General features: G+C 34.9%; 1 protein-coding gene across 1 annotated transcript in view; it reads left to right on the top strand.

Annotated features, from left to right (window-relative positions):
• The window catches only part of FBXL17 (F-box and leucine rich repeat protein 17), a 525,355-nt gene that overhangs the window by 3,057 nt on the left and 502,375 nt on the right, over positions 1-19,923 (top strand). The window contains exons 2-3 of the mRNA XM_024928895.4: positions 11,041-11,163; positions 13,992-14,249. Coding sequence (XP_024784663.2) covers positions 11,041-11,163; positions 13,992-14,249 — 381 coding nt within the window. The remainder of the gene's footprint in view (positions 1-11,040; positions 11,164-13,991; positions 14,250-19,923) is intronic.

Raw genomic sequence — 19,923 nt, 5'->3', positions numbered from 1 at the left:
GAATTACCATGGGCTTGCCCTATTGTGTGTATTTGGACATGTAGATTTCCATTCCTTGTATTAGAAAATTCTAATAAAGATTCTCTGTCTGAGTCTCATGGTCCTAGTGGTATTCAGCACGAAGTGAGTTGTACTGTCTGGGATGAATTGAATTAGCGATTGTTCAGTGTCTGCCAACCCCAGTTTTTGGGTGCAGCGACTCTGGATTCATAATCTTGTTCATTGCTCTGTCTCCTCCTTTAAGTGCAGTGCCTGGCATATAGTAGCGCTCAGTAAATACTTATGAACGAATGTATCATCAGGTGTTTAGAGTCTGTGCTGAGACTCAGGGTGAATACGCCACACCACGAAGAGATATTTCTAAGGAATGTCCGTATTCTGACTGGAGTTGCTGTTGGAGCCACGGTAGAGCCATGTGGTGGTGAAAGGATTCTGGCTCTGCTGGTAAGGACTGGAGTTGTTTGACTTGGAGAAGGGAAGACTTAAGGAGCTATGACAATTTTTCTTTTCGAATATTAGAAGGGTTGTTGCGTAGAGAGGCACAAGTCTATCATCACTATTGGAAAACATTCTTAGAAATTATGCCCTGTTCTCCTGGTAGGGAGTCAATAGCTATTATAATTGTATTGCTTTTGCTTCATCTTTTATGCTAGGAAGTTACTATAGCTGTAAAAAAAAAAAAAAACGAGGCAGGTAGAATTTGGGAGAGAAATGTGAGGATGTTTAAGAATTTAAAGGATGTTTTTTGGGAAAGCTACCATACTTGCCCTTTTTTTTTTTTTACGGCAGAGGAGAGAAACTAAACTATATGTTGCATCATAGGCTAATTTTTGGCTCAATATCAACAAGGATGTTTCTCTTTTATATAGGTTAATATTACCTGCTTTAAAGCAGTCAAAAATGCATTTTAATATAACAGTTTCTTTAAAAAGTTGTTTACCTTTGGCAAAATATCCTATTTTATGTTTATTACCCACATCTTAAATTTCTTCACTTGGATAAACAAATCTGGATTTAGTCAATGACCTGTGGTTTATAACAGCCATATCACTTTTATAAAAAAGATAATAGCTAAAGTCAGGCATGTTTCAAACAAGATGCTACTTGGTTGCAGTGACCATGCCCTGCCCTACATGTTGATTGTTAACTGACAAATTAGCCCTTTAAGACCACATAGTCCTTTAACCTTAAAAAATGATCTAGGCCATGTAAGTTTTTATTTTCTCATTTATAAAATGAGGAGGACAAGCATAAAAATATCCGCAAGAAATGTACTTTCACCTGTGGCTGCATGAAGAGTTTGGTGAATCCTTTCCACACACAAAAAAGTATAAAAATGGCAGAATTGCCCAAAACTATTTGAACTCTGGAAATCAACCAAAAGCAAAGAAAATCATTGAGAAACATTTATTCTTAGGAAAACTGCTAGAGTTTCAGGTAAGAATAGTGCAAGTCTACAGCATTCTCGCGTGGGCTTCTACTGTGACCTCCTGTCCCAGCACTTTTGGCAAGAATTGTAGTTTGGAAAACCAGCAGCTTTGCTGTCAGAGAGCTGATTCAATTTGGGGCAATGAGTGAAAACCTTTGTCGATAAAATGTACTGAACTTGGTAGGGGAAAACAAGGAAAAACCATGCATTTGCTAGTTTAAGGTTGTAGTGCCAGTTGGGGTGAGTGGAAGAGTAGCTATAAATTAAAAGGCAGACCCTGGAAATGAGAGAACCATAAAGGGATAACCTCTTCACATATCCTGGCATATCGTGAAACTATGCACATGTGTAGGGGAGACCTGAGGTTGTCTAACTGAGAGCAAGGGCCAAGGCAGATGAGAATTCTTGAAGCTTTTAATGTGCCCTTCTTAACCCAGATACAGATTAAAGAGCAGGCTCAAGCTGTTTGAGCATATCTTTGGCATGTACATAGCTGAAAACTAAGCTATTCAGACACAGAATGACTTCTCTAGAAAGCCAGGCTAAAACATATATATGTGAATTAAAATCTGAACAGATGTAGTCACACTGCCCAGGACACAGATTCCACAGTTTAGGGCCAGACATGTTAAAAGGCTCAGAAATATAAAATTCTACACTGGTGGCCAGGTGCGGTGGCTCACGCCTGTAATCCCAGCTTGAACCCGTGGGTGGAGGTTGCAGTGAGCCGAGATCACGCCGCTGCACTCCAGCCTGGCAACAGAGTGAGACTCCGTCTCAAAAAAAAAAAAAAAAAAGAATATACACTGGCTATGTTATCCAAAATGTCCAGTTTTTAACAACAAATTTTAAGACACGTAAAGAGACAGAAAAATGTGACCCATGCTGAGGGAAAAAGAAAGCAGTTAATAGAAACTGACTGTGAGTGAGCCTAGATATTAGACTTAGCAAAGACTTCAAACTGCTATTATAAACATGGTAAAAGAAAGGAAACATTATTTAAATAATTACAGGAGAATATGATGACATTGACCCAACAAATTGGAAATCTCAATAAAGAAATGAGAACTGTAAAAAAAGTTTTATTCTTTTTGATGCTATTATAAATGGAAGTGCTTTCTTAATTTCATCTTCAGATGATTCATTGCTAGTATATAAAAATATTTGCTTATTAGCTCTAAAATTAATTTTTGTGTTTATTCTCTGGGATTTTCTCTATATAAGATCATGACATCTGTGAATAGAGGATGTTTTAATTCCAGCTCCCCAATCTGGATGCCTTTTGTTTATATTCCATGTCTAATTGCCCTAGCCAGAATCTCCAGTACAATGTTGCATAGAAGTCATGATGCAGAAATCCTTGTTTTGTTTCTGATTTTGGGGAAAAACTTTTAGTCTTTTACCATTAAGTATAATGATAACTAGGGGTTTTTGGTAGATGCTCTTTCTCAGGTTTAGGAAGTGTTCTTTTATTCCTATATTTCTGAATGTTTTAATCAAGAAAGGGTATTAGATTTTGTCCAGTGCTTTTTCCTGAATCAGTTGAGATGATCATGTGTTTTGTTTTTGCTTTTTACCTTTATTCTATTAATATGGTGTGTTACATGGGTTTTTTTCATATGTTGAACCATCCTTGCATTCCTGGGATAAATCCTACTTGGTCATGTTGTATAACCCTTTTACTATACTGTGGATTTAGTTTCCTTATATTTTATTGAAGATTTTCACATCGGTATTCATAAGGGACATTGGTCTGTAGTTTTTTGAGATTTCTTTGCCTGGCTTTGGTATCAGGATATGCTGGCCTTATAGCATGAGTTGGGAAGTATTATCCCATCCTCTCATTTTTGGAAGAATTTAAGATAGATTGGTGTTCATTCTTTTTGAAGCATATTACTGGTGAGGCCCTCTGGTCCTTGTCTTTTCTTTGTTGTAAGTTTTTTGTTTTTTATTACATATTCCATCTTTTTACGTGCTGTACATCTATTCAGATTTTCTATTTCCTTTGAGTCAGTTTTTATAGTTTATATTCTACGAATTTGTCATCTATTTCATCAATTTGGTAGCATACAATTATAGTATTCTCTTATAATTGTGTACTTTTTGTAAGGTTGATATTAATGTTCCTATTTTTGTACATGATTTTAAAATTTGAGTCTTCTCTCTTTATTCTTAGTCTAGCCAATTTTGTGTGTGTGTGTGTGTGTGCAGGGTCTCTGTCACCCAGGCTTGAGTGCAGTGGTGTGATCATAGCTTATAGCTATGTAAATGGAAGTGCAACCTTAAACTCCTGGGCTCAAGTGACTTTCCCTCTTGTCAGCCTCCTGAGTAGCTGGGTTCACAGGCATGCTGGCGCATGCCTGGTTAATTTCTTAAATAATTTTTGTAGAGACAGGGTCTTGCTATGTTTTCCAGGCTGATCTCAAAACTCCTGGCTTCAAGCAGTCCTCCCACTTTGGCTTCCCAAAGTGCTGGGATTATAGTTGTCAACCATTGTGCTTGGCCTCATCATTTTAAAGAATAAACTTTTGGTTTTGTTGATCATCTATTATTTTTCTAGTCTATATTTCATTTGTATTAGCTGTATTTTTCCCCCTTGTTTCTGCTTAGTTTGTATTGAGTTTTCTTTTTATAGTTTCTTGAGGTAGAAGTTTAGGTTGCCAATTCAAGATCTTTCTTCTTTTTAAATGTAGTTACTTGTTTCTGTATCCCGTAGATTTTGCTATATGTGTTTGTTTTCATTAATTTCAAATTATTTTCTAGTTTTCTTTATGAGTTCTTCTTACTTGTTGATTGTTAAATTTTCATGTATTTGTGAAATTTCCAGATTTCCTCCTGTTAGTGATTTCCCCTCCTCTTTCCTCACCTCCCTTCTCCTCTTCTCTTTTCTTTCATTTTTTGAAACAGAGTCTCACTGTATCACCCAGGCTGGAGTGCAGTGGTGTGATCATGGCTCACTGCAACTTCTGCCTTCTGGGCTCAAGCAATCCTCCCACCTCAGCCTCTCTAGTACCTTGGATTAAAGGTGCACATGCCACCACGCCCGGCTAATTTTTGTATTTTTTGGTAGAGATGGGAGTTTTGCCATGTTGCCCAGGCTGGTCTTAAACCCCTGGGCTCAAGTGATCTGCCTCCCTCGGCCTCCCAAAATGCTGGAATTATAGGCCTGAGCTGCTGTTCCTGGCCTCTGTTACTGATGTCTAATTTCCTTTCATTGTCATTGGAAAAGATACTTTGTATGAGCTTAATATTTTCAAATTTGTTGAGACTTGACTTGTAGTGTAGTATTTTAGACTTTGGTCTTTGAGAATGTTTTTATGCACTTCAGAAGAATGTGTATTCTATTTTGTGTAGTGTTCTAGAGATATCTGATAGGCCATGTTTAAGTCTTATTCAAGTGTTCAGTTTACTTGTTCATCTCTTGTCTGGTTGTTCTATCCATTATTGAAAGTTGTGTGTTGTAGTCTCCAAGCATTAATGCGGAACCCTTTTTGTTTTTTTTCCTTTCAATTCTGTCAGTTTTTGCTATATGTATTGTTCCATGCTTTTACTCTCAATCTGTGTATATTTTTGGATCTAAATTGAGTCTCTTGTAAACAGTATATAATTGGATTGTGTTTTTACATTTTATCCTGTTATTCATTGTGTCTTTCTTTTTGAGACAGGGTCTCAGTCTGTTGTCCAGGCTGGATGGCACGATCACAACTCACTGCAGCCTCAACCTCCTGGGCTCAAGCTATTCTCCAACCTCAGCCTCCCATGTGGCTGAGACCATAGTTGCATACCACTATGACTGGCTAATTTTGTCATTTTTTTTGTGGAGACAGGGTCTTGCCATGTTGCCCAGGCTGGTCTTGAACTCCTGGGATCAAGTGATCCACTCAACACAGCCTCCCAGAAGTGCTGGGATTGCAGGTGTGAACCACTGTGCCTGGCCCTGGCCTTATGTGTCTTAACTGGAAAGTTTAGCCCATTTACATTTAGTGTAATTAGTGATAAGGAAATACATTTACTATTTTATTATTTGTTTTCTCTATGTCTTATATATTTTTTGTTTGTCAATTCCTCTGATGCTGTTCTTTGTGTCAGATATTTTCTAGTGTACCATTTTGATCCCCTTCTCATATATACATATAATTCTCACATTATATAAATAAATATAACATATCTAAATATATTAATATATTTAGATATATATTATATTTATATTATATATTTAGATATATTTAGATATATAAATATAAATTTAATATATTTAGATATATATTTATATTAATATATTTAGATATATTATATTTATATTAATATATTTAGATATATTATATTTATATTGATATAATATATTTAGATATGTTACATTTATGTAATGTGAGAATTATATGTATATATGAGAATTATATATATAAATAAAATATAGTAAATAATTAGGTGTGTATTTCTTAGTATTTACCCTGGGGGTTATAATTAACACTATTAATTATAACAATTTAGTTTGAATTAATACCAGTTTAGTTTCAGTGGTATATAAAAACCGTGCTCCTGTATTTGTTGTTATTGTCACAAGTTACAGCTTTATGAATTTTGTGCCAATCAATATAGATTCATAATTACTGTTTTATGTAGTCTTTTAAATCATATAGCAAAGAGGAGGCATTGCAAACCAAAGACACAGTAATATGCACTTTTATATTTACCTATGTAAATACCAACAATTATTGGTATCCTTTATTTCTTATGTGATTTTAAGCCACTGTCTGATCCCCTTACATTTCAGCCTGATGGACTCTTTATAGTATTTCTTTTAGGGGAAGTTTACCAGTGACAAACTTCCTCAGTTTTTGTTTATCTGGAAATATCTTAATTTTGCCTTTATTTTTAAAGGGTTGTTTTACCAGATAGAGGATTCTTGGTTGACAGTTTCCTTTCAGCATTTTGAATATGTTATCCCACTGCCTTCTGGTCTCCATGGTTTCCAGTGAAAAATCAGTTGTTGATTGTATTGAGTGTCCTTTTCACGAGTTGCATTTTTCTTGCTGCTTTCAGGGTTCTCTCGGTTTTTATCTTTCAACAATTTGATTATGATGCGTCTTGATATGAATCCTTTTGCATTTATCCTGCTTGGAATTCATTGAGTTTATGAGCTAGATTCATGCCTTTCATCAGATTTGGAAAGTTTTAGCCATTATTTCTTCAAATATTTAGGCCTCTTTCACTCTCTTTTCCTTCTGTGCCTCCAATTATATGTATATTAGTATGTTTGGTGGGGTTCCACATGTATGTTCATCTTCCTTCAGTCCACAGACTCAGTAATTTTAATTTACCTATCTTTAAGTTTGCTGATTCTTTCTTCTTGTAGAGGTTCAAGGGATTTTGATGTTTCTCAAGAAAGAGATATGATTATAAGAGGTGGTAACACACAACAAGCTTCATTTGGTGGCACTTGGACAGGATTATATGAGAGGAAACTTCTTTTACAGCATGAAGCTGTGCAGAGGCTTACAGTGAGGTAGACTGCCATACAGAAGGGGAGGAGGGCAAGGCAACCCCTGGGGGACAGGAGAATTGGAGAGCAGGCTTACCTGTCTAGGTGATGTCACTCAGCAGCATGATGGGATGTGTAAAAATTCGAGTTTGGTACTAGTGGGCTCTTGAGCTAATGAGTCTCGTCCTGCAGTGAAGAAATAACCTAGGAACCAATACACAGAGGTCATCTTTGGCTTATTTATATAACACTTCCACTTGCTCTAATCTGTTTAATCTCTGTAGTGAATTTTAAAATGTCATTACTGTATAATTTAGTTCTATAATTCTTATTTGATTTATTTTCATAATTTCTACTTTTTATTAATATTCTCTATTTGGTGAGACATTTCTATTTGGTTCTCATAATTTCCTTTAGTTCTTTGTCCACGGTTTTCTTTAGCTCTGTGAGCATGTCTTAAATTGTTGATTTATTGTCTTTGTCTAGTAAGTCCAATGTCTGGGTTTTCTCATGGGCAGTTTCTTTTCATTTCCTTTTTTCTTGTGAATGGGCCAGCAAACTGTAGCCCTTCACAGGCCAAATCCACTGCCAGTTTTTGTAAATCGTGTTTTATTGGCACATAGTTGTATACATTCATTTATGTTTTCTGTGCCAATAAAACTTTATTTGGTTATCTGGCTAGAAAGATGGAGTTTCTCTCAGAGATACAGCCACCTGTGCTGCTGTGTAGTTTTGCATGACTGGGGCTGCTTTTATGATAAAATTAAGAAACAGTAGTGGGAATTCTTTGTTTACTTGTTGGACCACAGAGTTCTCTTCCCCAATTCTTTTGGCCAGAATGGTGGGTTTACTTTTGGGGTCTATATTGCAGCTCTGCTACTGACGTAGCATTTGGGACATAGCCAGTAGGGAGAAAAGAGAAAAGGGGAAGAAAGGAAAACCAAAAATCAAGTCTTCTCACATTCTCTGTCTTGCAGAAGCCCATTTTCCTGGTCCTTTGTCCAGAAAGATAGCTTTTTCTCTGAATTTTTGTTGATTTTTACCTCCTGTGCGTTTCTGTACAGGGACCACCCTGAATTCCATACTAGGGGATTAAAGAAAAAAAAACCCAGGAAGCTCATCTTTGTTATTGGCCATTCTTCAAATTTTGGCACCCTTCCACAATTCATTTGTTACTAACTTTTTAGAGTTTTGAGGCAATTGCTTTTAATATATTGTCCAGATATTTTAGTTGTAATGCCTGCAAGTAAAAGGCTGTAGTGGGCTTAATACATGTTTGCTGGCATGGGAGACAAATTCGCTAGTGACTTTGATGATTTTTTTTTTTTTTTTTCCGAGAAGGAGTCTTGCTTTGTTGCACGGGCAGGAGTGCAGTGGTGCAATCTTGGCTTACTGCAACCTCCGCCTTCCAGGTTCAAATGATTCTCCTGCCTCAGCCTCCTGAGTAGCTGGGACTACAGGCATGCGCCACCATGTCTGTCTAATTTTTGTATAATTAGTAGAGATGGGATTTCACCATATTGGCCAGGCTGGTCTTGTACTCGTGACCTCATGATCCACCTGCCTCGGCCTCCCAAACTGTTGGGATTACAGGCATGAGCCACCATGCCCTGCCACTTTTATGATATTCTATACTTCTCACTAGACTTGTTGGAGGAAAAACTGGTTGTGAAGGTAACAGGCAGTTGTTTTCCCGAGGCCCAAGATTTAAACATAGTAGAGATTCTAGCTTATATGTTTATAACTTTTGTCCATATAGAGGTAAGTCATTTTAGGTAATAATTATAATTGAAATCATGTATTACAACAAATCCTTGACTAATAGCCTTTAGTTCAACATCATTTTGTTATAATGTTAATGAGAAAAAAAACAAAACAAAACAATTCGTAGCTGGGCCCACTGTCTATGTAGAGTTTGCATGTTCTCCCCATGCCTGCACATATTTTCTCTGGGTATTCTGGTTTCCTCCCACATCCCAAAGCTGTGTACATTAGGTTTTGTATAAGGTGTGCATGTGTCTAGATGGTCCTGGTATGAGTGAGTGTACATGTGCCCTGTGGTGCATTGGTGTCCTGTCCATTGCTGGTTCCTACCTTGTGCCCTGACCTCTGGTCACCTGCAACCCTGAACTGGAATAACTGGGTAAATAATTATCTTACTTGTTTTTATTAATCTTTCTTAAATGTATAGCTCACATTTGTTTCAGTGTTTAATCTTATTTAATAATTCCTTTAAATTAATATCTTTTATATTCAGTTTTATTTGATTGTCTCAAAAGTATCTTCTTAGAATTGGTTCAATTCTGGATCTCAGTGTGGCCCACACATGGTATTTGTTGATAAAGCTTTTAATTTTCCAAGATTTGTATTGGCCTTCATCCTGACCCTAACCATCTTTTTATGATGTAACTTTTAAAAATTATTTTTTAGAATAGATTTTATTTTGGAATAATTTTATTTTTATATTATATATTTAAAATATATGGTGTTTTGACATGGAATACATTCAGATTTATAGAAAAATTGCAATGATAGTACAGAGATTTCCCCTATATTCCTTATCCAGTGTTGACGAAAGCAGTCAAACTCTGTAAAATATTTGAAGAGATTTACTCTGAGCCACATATGAGTGATAAGTGGCCTGTGACACAGCCCTCAGGAGATCCTGAGAACATGTGCCCAAGGTGGTTGGGCACAGCCTAGTTTTGTACATTTTAGGAAGACATGAGACATAAGATATACATTGGTTCGGTCCAGAAAGGAGGGACAGACTGGAAGTCAGGGCTACTGGGTTATAGCTAGGTAAAAGATAAAAGGTTGCATTCTTTTGGGTCTTTTATCAGCCTTTCACTGAATACTCAATTTACACCTGAGGGAGTGTAGAGGAATAATCACTTATGCCTTAGTCTGACTCAGTGAACCTGCATTTTTACATAAACAATATGGCAGAGGAAGCAATCAGATATGCATTTGTCTTAGGTGAGCAGAGGGATGTTGGAGTTCTGTCTGTCATTTGTCCCATATCTGTGAAGAGAAGCTATCAATTTACATGGTCAGGGTGAAATTCAGCAGAACTGCTTTAGGGTCAAGATCTTGAGGTCCACAGAGAATTTCCTTTTGGTCAAATTGTGAGGGAAGTATGTAGCTTTTTTTTTTTTTTTTTTAAATCCTTGTAGCTATCTTATTTAGGAATAAAATGGGAGGCAGGCTTGCCTGATACAGTTCCCACCTTGACTTTTGTCTTTGGCTTAGTGATTTTGGGGTCCTGAGACTTATTTTTCTTTCATACTTGTTTACTTCCCCTGATTTTATTTTCTTCTGACACTGTGGTACATTTGCCAAAACTATGAAATCAGCATTGGTACATTACTATTAGTTAAACTCCAGTCTTTATGTGGTTTCACCAGTTTTTCCATTAATGTCTTTTTCTGTCCCAGGATCTAACTGGATAACATTAGTTGTCATTCTTTCTTAGTCTCCTCTGAATTGTGATAATTTCTTTCTTTTTTTGTTGTTTTTCATGACCTTGAATTTTTTGAGGAGTTTTGATCCAGTATTTTGTAGAATGTCCCACATTTGGTATATATATTTTGTTATTAGATTGGTGTTATGAATATTTTGGAAAAGATACCATAAAGGTAAAGTACCTTTCTTATGATTTACTTTTGTTTTTCTTTTTTTCTTAAATCACATATGAAAAGTTCACGTGGCTCCAAGGTCAAACTGTAAAACTTCAGAATAATCTCAAGTTTATCACTCGTTCTTCCCTAGTCTTTTTTCCCTTCCCAGAAAGGTAAACAGTTTTTTTTTTATTAGTTTTTGGTTAATGCTTTCAATTCTTTTTTTTTTTTAAATATAAGCAAACACAAAGATATGCATGGACACATGTCAGTACATGCCTGTTCTCTTCCCCTCCTCTTCTTACAGAAAATATAACATCAGTCCGTTTTTAGCTCCTGTATCATAGTTTCTCTTTAAGGTGATCTCTTACGGTGACTTACAATAATGGCCACTTTTATTCAAGAAGGTTTTCTTTTTACAAAGTTAACTTTTTCTAACTAATAAAAACCTTTTCCTGTGCCTTGAAAATGTTTAGCACATATTATATGGTACCGTTTTTTATTCACAGATATTTTCCAATTTGTCACTGGATGAGCGTTGCCTTTCCGCATCATTGGTTTGCAAGTACTGGCGTGACCTTTGTTTAGACTTCCAGTTTTGGAAGCAGCTGGATCTTAGTAGTCGTCAGCAGGTATGGAATCCAATTCTAAGTAACACTCATATGACCTACTCAAAAAATATCTTTATTCCTCTTCAGAAATCTTTACTGTCTTCTTGTTTTTTAAGATAGTTCAAATCACTGTAATCTACAATTTTGTGCTTCTGTAGTTTTTTGTGTATGTGATTTCAAGGTAAAGCTAGATTCTCATAGTAAACAAGATAGTTTTTCATGTAGATTGGCAATTTAGGGTTGCTTTTTAGGTCTTTTTGTCTTTTTTCATTACCTTTTCAAAAAGTTATTAAACTTCTTTCTGTGGGGGATCATACTACAAATAGTTTAATAGTAGAAAATGATGGCAAACATTTCTGTAGCAATGCCTCTGTTGCTGTGTACTGTTCTAAGGGCTTTATGCATACTAGTTCATTTGATCCACCCAACAACTCTGTGAGTATATACTATTATTTTTTCTCCTTTACAGATGAAGAAATGGAAGTAAAATAGGCTAAGATAACCTTTTTTTTTTCTTTAACTTTTCTTTTGGTGGACTTTCTCTCTTCCTGTTGCTTAGCTGCCTAATGTGTTTATATAGGGGCATAAATTAGGAAAAAAGAGTTTGTAGTGTTTGTTGCAAACAGTTTTTTTGACTTGTTAGATTCCATTTTTAAAACTTGATGGTATTTGGCATTAGAAATATGTAAAAATGTCAATAAGAATAGCATTTTATCGAAGTACTAAACCTGTTCTAAATTCTGCCATGGTGTATTACTACTAGTGTGCTGATAAATGTTTAGCAACTGTCTTTAAAAAAAAGCCCTGATTTGTAATATTTGCCAATTTCTATTACATAAATACTCCCACCATGACCAATGTCAAGCTACACGTTATGCCATTGAATGCAGCTTTGAAAAGAGGGGCACACTATAAACTCTTGTGAGGTGCTACAAGCCAACTCCAGCACACTGGTAGTGTATGTGTTTGTGTGTATATAACACACACTTTAACCAAGTTAAGCAAGCTCACGAGGATTTGTGTATAAGTTGTTCCCTTTCTGTTTTTCTCCTTCATTGGTAAGAGGTTAAAACTATTAAGATAATTTGTTATTTACTTGCTTGGGTTCATGACCTTTATATCCAAGGAGAATGGTGAGGGAGTTAGTTGTGGGCAGTAGAATGGAGAGCAGATATGTGTAAAGCAATCTATCAGCTTGTTACATCATTACTCTTGAATGTTTGAGTTATTTATTATGAACTCAGGCTAATAATAGCTTCCTCCCCCACCCAAACCCCCTCCCCACCCAGCCCGCTACTGGTAGTAAGGTGTGGAGATGAAAAAGTAAAAAATAAAAGGAGAGGTATGTCAGAATTTTAACTTTTCCGAGAACTGTGTTTATGCTGTTTCCAACAAGCATAAACGAAGATAGTTTTATCTTTGGCTGTTACTCCAAGTGCTGCTTAACAGTGTAGTTCTTTCCTTCTATTCTAAATTTCATTTGCATTTTCTGTCTCCATTATTTTTACTGAAAGGACTTGAATAACATTAACTTTGTTTTGTATTTTGGAAATGTGGTGATTGGGCACAGAATATGTAGAGGCTGGTTTTAAAACAAAAATTCAGATGGCCATCTGAGTTTTTCACCAGATGAATTGAGTCGTCTGAGAAAAACTTTTTGATGTGGACATTCCTATATAGTCTTTGGTGTTCTGATATGCAAAATGGTGTATTTTCCAACCTATGAATTATATGCGAGGTATTGTTTCTCATAGAAACAGTAAAAGATTAAAAACTTACATGCTGTGGTATCATCTGATATCAAGTGTAAAAGTGAATTTTCATATAACATTATTACTGATGTATACTATTTCATGGGTTACAAATGGAAAGTGAAACATTGAAAATCTCAGTATAGTTTTGTTTGTGGTGAGTTTTTGCTGAATTTGAATTTTCCCACTAAGGATAGATTTTTAGGCTTTTAATGAAACGAACACATATCCTTTGTTGGTGTTTTCTGATACCACTTCTGACATCAAATATGTGGAGTTTTTCCACACTAACAATTTTCTAACACTAACTGGATGTACAACAATTCAGTTCAACTAACTCCCAGAGGTATCACTGAGTTTAAGGGCTCAGTCCCACAAGACTACCCACACTTCAGATATCAGTTGCAAGTCCCAGAAGCCACCTGAACTTCTCACTGACCAATTATAAACTTGTGAGTTCCCTTAATTTCTTTCTCAGTTTTGATAATTAGCCACAACTATTCACTGAACTCTGGAAAATACTTATTATATTTACGGGTTTATTATAAAAGATATAGCTCAGGGCCAGCCCACTGGAAGAGATGCAGAAGGCAAGGTATGGGATATACCACCCTCTCAGCACTTTGATGTTGTTTACCATCTGAATCTCTGTCATTTGAGTTTTTATAACCCAATCTCCAGCTTCCTTCCTCTCCTGTAAGTAGTGCTGAAAGTTATCACCCTCTAATCAAGGGTTTAGTTTTTCTGGTAACCAGCCCCCATTCTGAAGCCATCTAGGCGCCCCACTCTAAGTCACTTCATTAGTATGAACTCAGATATGGTCTAAAGGGCTTGTTATGAATAACTAAAGAAATTCTATTGCTTAGGAAATTCCAAGAGTTTTGGGAAATCTGTGGCAAGAATTCAGGACAAAGAGCAATTACAATATTATTATTATACCAAATTCTTGTTATGCTTCAATGTTAAGACGGTTTCTCTTTTGATTATATCGTTCATGCTATAATCTAATTAGTATATTGTTTATTGTGGAACATTTAATTAAAAAATGGAAAATACGTTTTTATTTTTAGCAAAAGTTTATTGCTTTTTCTCTTACAGGTCACTGATGAATTGTTGGAAAAAATTGCATCAAGAAGTCAGAATATAATTGAAATCAACATTTCTGATTGTCGCAGTATGTCTGATAATGGCGTATGTGTTTTAGCATTTAAATGTCCTGGACTTCTTAGGTATACAGCCTACAGGTGTAAACAGCTTTCTGACACCTCTATTATTGCGGTTGCCTCTCACTGTCCTTTACTTCAGAAAGTGCATGTAGGCAACCAGGACAAACTCACTGATGAAGGACTCAAGCAGGTAAATTTTAGCATTTATAAAGTGATTTTACTTGAATTAATTCAAAATGTTTTCTAGCAACAACATTTTAAATGGTTACGTTAAAAATAGTTCCCAGAGACTCAAGTGAATCATCTTTTTTACCTATTAATGAATATTTGTTTAGATTAGTTAACTAGAGTGCCATGGTTATAATCAGTAAATTAACTGCTTTGTTTTATAGTGAGAGCCTGAACTTCTGTGACCAGCCATTTTATAAATTTATGCTTTTGTTACTTAAATTTTTTACCACATTTTGCTTTGGGCAACTGCGTAGTTTTGGTCAGCATGAGGTTTTAAAAATTAACATTTTAATTCCCCTTTTATTATACTAGATGACATACATGCTTAAATATCTGAATGTTTAAGGGATAAATGGACGTCCAAATTGAAGATTATAAAAGTTACAACAAAGGCCTAATTACCTCTATTTGGTACAATAACTGGGTTAAAAATAGTATTATGCATACCTTCTGTTTATTATACTTCCTTTGGAAATGGCATTTAAGGTTTCTTGGCTTGGAGTGGATTATTTATTCAACAGATGAATATCCTTAAATTTAAACCTTATGTATGAATTAACTGAAAGCTTGGTATGAAAAGAAATTTGGGAAGACTCTATCCTAAATAGTGAGTACTGGGTGTGTCAGTACAACTTATATATTAAGAATGTTACCAACTTATAAGGGAGCCTATTTTGTTTGCAAAGGCATATTGTGCAAAAAGTCTTATTTGTTTTAATATTTTTCTTGATTCATTTCTGCTATGTACAGGATTATTTACTGGCAAAGCATTTCATGAAGTTCTTAAACATATTAAATTAATCTTTTATGAAGAAATATATATTTTGTGTATATAGCATGATTTTATTTACTTTGATGGAAATTTCTCAGCAATTTATTTTTCACAATGAAACATTTTAAAAAGGTGTATGTATTTATTAAGAACTGGATTAAATCTATTTCATATTTAATTCTGATATAACACAAATAGGTAGTAGTTTAGCAGACTTCTTAGGGTATACCTAGTAATTTTTGTGAAAAAGAATGAGATCGTAGTCATGGTTGAAGTAGAGAAGGAGCAACATTTAATATGCCAGTCAAGTATTATGAATTTATCTTATATTTACAACTTTGAGAGTAATTATGTAAATCTTCTCTGGAATGTGAGGTATTTTGGAGCCTGTTACTTAGATGTTTCCTTCGGATATTTATGGTTTCTGAATTATGAATTAGTTACATGTGAGGTAATATTCTGATAAAAATAGCAAAACAAATTTTTTTCCCCCTAGGTAGTTTTCTTCTTAAGTAATTACATAGGATCTCATTGCAGTGTAGAGAATATTTTTCTGTACTTAAGACCGCTATAGCTGGGTATGTCTGATTTCATAATAGACTCTTTCCTCTGATGGAATAGTGTTATGGGTATAGTAGAAAGAGAATGGCTTTCATATATACATAAAATAGAAATTAAGTTTTATGAAACAATACATATCCTTATGTGCAATGCACATGGATATTATCTATTCTGTTCTATACTATTATGTTAAATGTTGGCCTTGACCCACTCACTAAATTAATTTTATGACCTAGTGATATTTCATAAATCCAAATATGGATTTATATTATGGTTTTAGTAAACTGACAGTGTTATGTTAAAATGTATAATAGAGTTACGAAAGCCTAAGAGGGAACTAGCCATAATTGATGATTTGCCTGGGACTGTTATTTTTTCTTGAACTCATTAATTTAGCAATTGACTGAATTGTTGATTCTACAGATTAAGTTGTTGCAGGGTTCTGTTTTTTCCCTCTTCTGTCAGTAAAAATTGAGAAATGTTTTAGAATGATATATGTAAATTTTATTGATAATTTCTTTAGAATATATTTTCTTTATAACTGCTATAATTTCGATTGACTTTAGCGGATACCAAATATGTGTGCCTTTTGAATTCTGTCAGTTTGTTTACAAAAACAGTTGCTTATAGCATTTCAATTTGGAGCTCTAATAGATGTAGACTCTAATGTTTTAACTGTCGGATTCTGCTTAACAATATTTCTTAAGCATGGTGAAGCACCTAAAAAAATCAGGCTGGTTTTGGTTGAATACTATCCTCTTTGTGAAATACCACCCTGAAATATTTATATTTTTATTTTCATAATAGTCACTCAAAATAATTTTACCAGTGGAATGTGTTCCTATTGTATATATCTTTTAAAACTACAATCATGTATCTAGAGGAAAAATCTATTTAAGAATAAAGGACTGTTTCAATTTTCCTAATATTTTGTTATCATCTAGCACTTGCCAGTAAACAAAAGATAATAGTAGTCAAAGTATTAAAATATATCTAAGAAATTGTATGCATTAAGTTACTATATTATGTGACTCAATTATATGCAGTTTTAGCAGTTTAACACTCCAGCTCATGGAGCTCAGTAGAAATTTCTGTAAATAAGTCACTGTAGGCTTTTTTCAGATAAAATGGTACAAAAATAATAAATGTTACATGAGTAAATTTTGATCTGGCTATGCTATCAATTTTTAGGTCTTTAAAAATAACTACTTAGAGTACTATCAGCAAAATGTTGGAGCAGGCAGCTCCAAAAGCCTACCTCTCCAAAAAAACATTGAAAAACAGCCTAAACTGTCAGATCCAACTTTGTCAGAACTCTGGAAACGTCAAAGGTTTATAGCAACCAAAGGAATGCTAGACAAGAAAAATGCAACTGAAAGGTGGAAAGAATGCTTTGTGGGTTTTTTACTTGACTGTGCCTCACCCATTCCCCAGCTTGGCAACAGTCTTGAAGATAGCAGTCCGAGTTCCCAGTGTGGGACCCAGATCCCTGGTTCCGGAGGGAACAGAGCAGACCTTATTTGCAAATTATTCATTTGTCTGATCAACCTACCTGAGAGCTATTTGAAGGGCTGATGCAGGTGCTTATATATCTGTTTTACCTAATTTAGAACCCAGTCAGGGAGGAAAATTAGTGGGCATTGATTGAACACAGTATAAGGCAAATGAAAAAAACTTGCTTTTGGGCAAGCTTCTTTGGGCAATAGATTATGGTGAGACATACAATTGACCTAGGAGAAAGAGCCTGGGAGAGAGTTTGTTTTTATTTTTGTTTTTGTTTTGAAATTAGGACAATCAGCCTCAGTGTATAGAAGGGAATTTAGAAAGCCGCATGCATGCCCAGGGCAGGACACATGTTCAGGAAAGACCTAAGAAGACTGTAAACTTTATCACTGTGTGCTTGCTAGGTCCAGTACAAGCAGGAAGTAAGGGCCAAGGCAGAGTTGTAAATGGTATGGCTAAGTCTTAAAGAAATATCCCAGCACAGAGCCAGTCTGCAAAGACTTGAATAAGTGCTTTTGTTTTTTCTTTTAGTTTTGTTTTTAAGCTTTGGCATCCAAGGAAATCTCTTTCAAAACACTGGCTGAACACAAGCTAAGCCTTGATTAATCAAAAACAGTGAAGCGTAGGGAAGTGGGGAGAATCTAATTTCCCAAGTTACCACATTATAATCTAATATTTTAATATTTAGTTTTCAACAATAAATTACAAGGCATGCAAAGAAAAAAGCATTACCCATTAAAACAAAAAAGAATAAATAGAACCCATTCTTGAGGAAGCCTGGACATTGGATTTACTAAAGATTTTACTAAAGATTTTAAATCCGTTATCTGAAATATGCTCAAAGACATAAAGGAAACCATGGCCAAAGAAATGAAGGAAATTAGGAAAATAATGTATGAACAAATTGAGAATATCAATGAAGAGCTAGAAATTATGGAAAGAACCAAATCGAAATTCTGGAGCTAAGAAGTACAATAACTGAAATAAAAAATTTACCAGAGGGATTCAAGAGCCGAAGTGAGCAGGTGGAAGAAAGAAGATAGGACAATTGAATTTATTGAGTCTAAGAAAGAGAAAGAAAAAAGAGTGAAGAAAAGTAAGTAGAGCCTAAGAGATGGGTGGGACATCCATCAAGCAGAAAAACATTCACATTTTGCTAATTCCAGAAGGAAAGGAGAAATAAAAGGGGCAGGAAGAATATTTGCAGAAATAATGGCCCAAACTTCCGAAATTTGGTGGAAGATACGCATCTATACGTCCAAGAAACTCAATAAATTCAGGGAGGATAATGTCAAAGAGATATACACTGAGACACATTATAGTATAATTGTCAGAAGTCAAAGACAGAATCTTCAAAGTAGCAAAAGATAAGTGACTCATCACATACAAGCACTCCTCAATAAGATTTACAACTGTTTTATCATCAGAAACTATGGAAGCCGGAAAGCTGTGGGCTAACAATATTTAAAGTGTCGAAAGAAAAAAAAGTCAAGCAAGAATTCTTTATTTGTCAAAACTATTAAAGAATAGGGGGGCACTCAAGGGGACATTAAGATATTTCCAGATAAGCAAAAGCTAAAGGAGTTTGTCACTAATAGATCTGCCCTACAAGAAATGCTAACGGGAGTCCTCCAGGATGAAATAAGATGCTAGATGGTAATTGAAAGCCATATGAAGAATAAAGAAAACTGATAAAAGTAACTACATAGAGGTTGAAAGGATGGAAAAAGATATTCCACACCAGAAGAGAGCTATAATAGCTGTTTTATTATCCAAAAAAACCAGGTTTTAAGTCCAAAAGGGATCCAAGAGACAGAATTATTATATATTGGTAAATATAAAATATTAATCTTTCAGGAAGATGTAGCAATTATAACCATATATGTACCTAACAACAGAATCCCTAAAATATATATAGCAAAAATTGAAAGACTTGGAGAGAGGAATAGACAGTTGTACATTAATCATTTGAGACTTAAGTAATTCACTTTCAATAATGAATAGCACAACCAGGAAGAAGATTAACAAAGAAGCAGAGGATGAACAGTACCATGAACCCACTGCACCTAGCAGATATGTACAGTACACTCAACAACAAAAGAATACACATTCTTCTCAAGTGCACATGGAACAGTCTCACAAATAGACCATATGTTTGATCACAAAACAAGTTTTATACATTTAAAAAAGATTGAAATCGTACAGTGTGTCTTCCCTAACCATAATGGAATGAATCTGGAAATCAATAATAGAAGGAAAATCGGAAAATACACAGATTTGTAGAAATTAAATAACAGAGTCTTGTACAACCAATGGCTTATAGAAGAAATTACAAGGGAAATTAGAAAATATCTTGAGATGAGTGAGAATGAAAACACAGCGTTCCAAAACTCAAGGGATATAGCAAAAGCAGTGCTCAGAGGGCAGTTTATAGCTGTACAATCTTACATTAAAAAAGAAGATCTGAAAGCAGTAATCAAAGCGTACACCTTGAGAAAGAAGAGCAGGCTAAACCCAAAGTTCGTGGAGGGAAGGAAATAATAACCAGACCAGAGATAAACATGATAGAGGACAGAAAAGCTATGGAAAAAAATTATTGAAAACCAAACTAGGTTCTTCGAAAAGATTTTAAAAAACTCTGACAAACCTTTAACTAGATTGACTAAGAAAAAAAGACTCAAATTATTAAATCATAAATGAAAGAGTAGACATTACTACTGACTTTATAGAAATTAAGAAGGATTGTATGAGAAAACCATGAATAACTGCATACCAACAAATTGGATAGGCTAGAAGA

Source organism: Pan paniscus, chromosome 4, assembly GCF_029289425.2.
Source record: "Pan paniscus chromosome 4, NHGRI_mPanPan1-v2.0_pri, whole genome shotgun sequence".
Classification (NCBI taxonomy): domain Eukaryota; kingdom Metazoa; phylum Chordata; class Mammalia; order Primates; family Hominidae; genus Pan; species Pan paniscus.
This window is presented reverse-complemented; position numbering and strand designations above follow the sequence as displayed.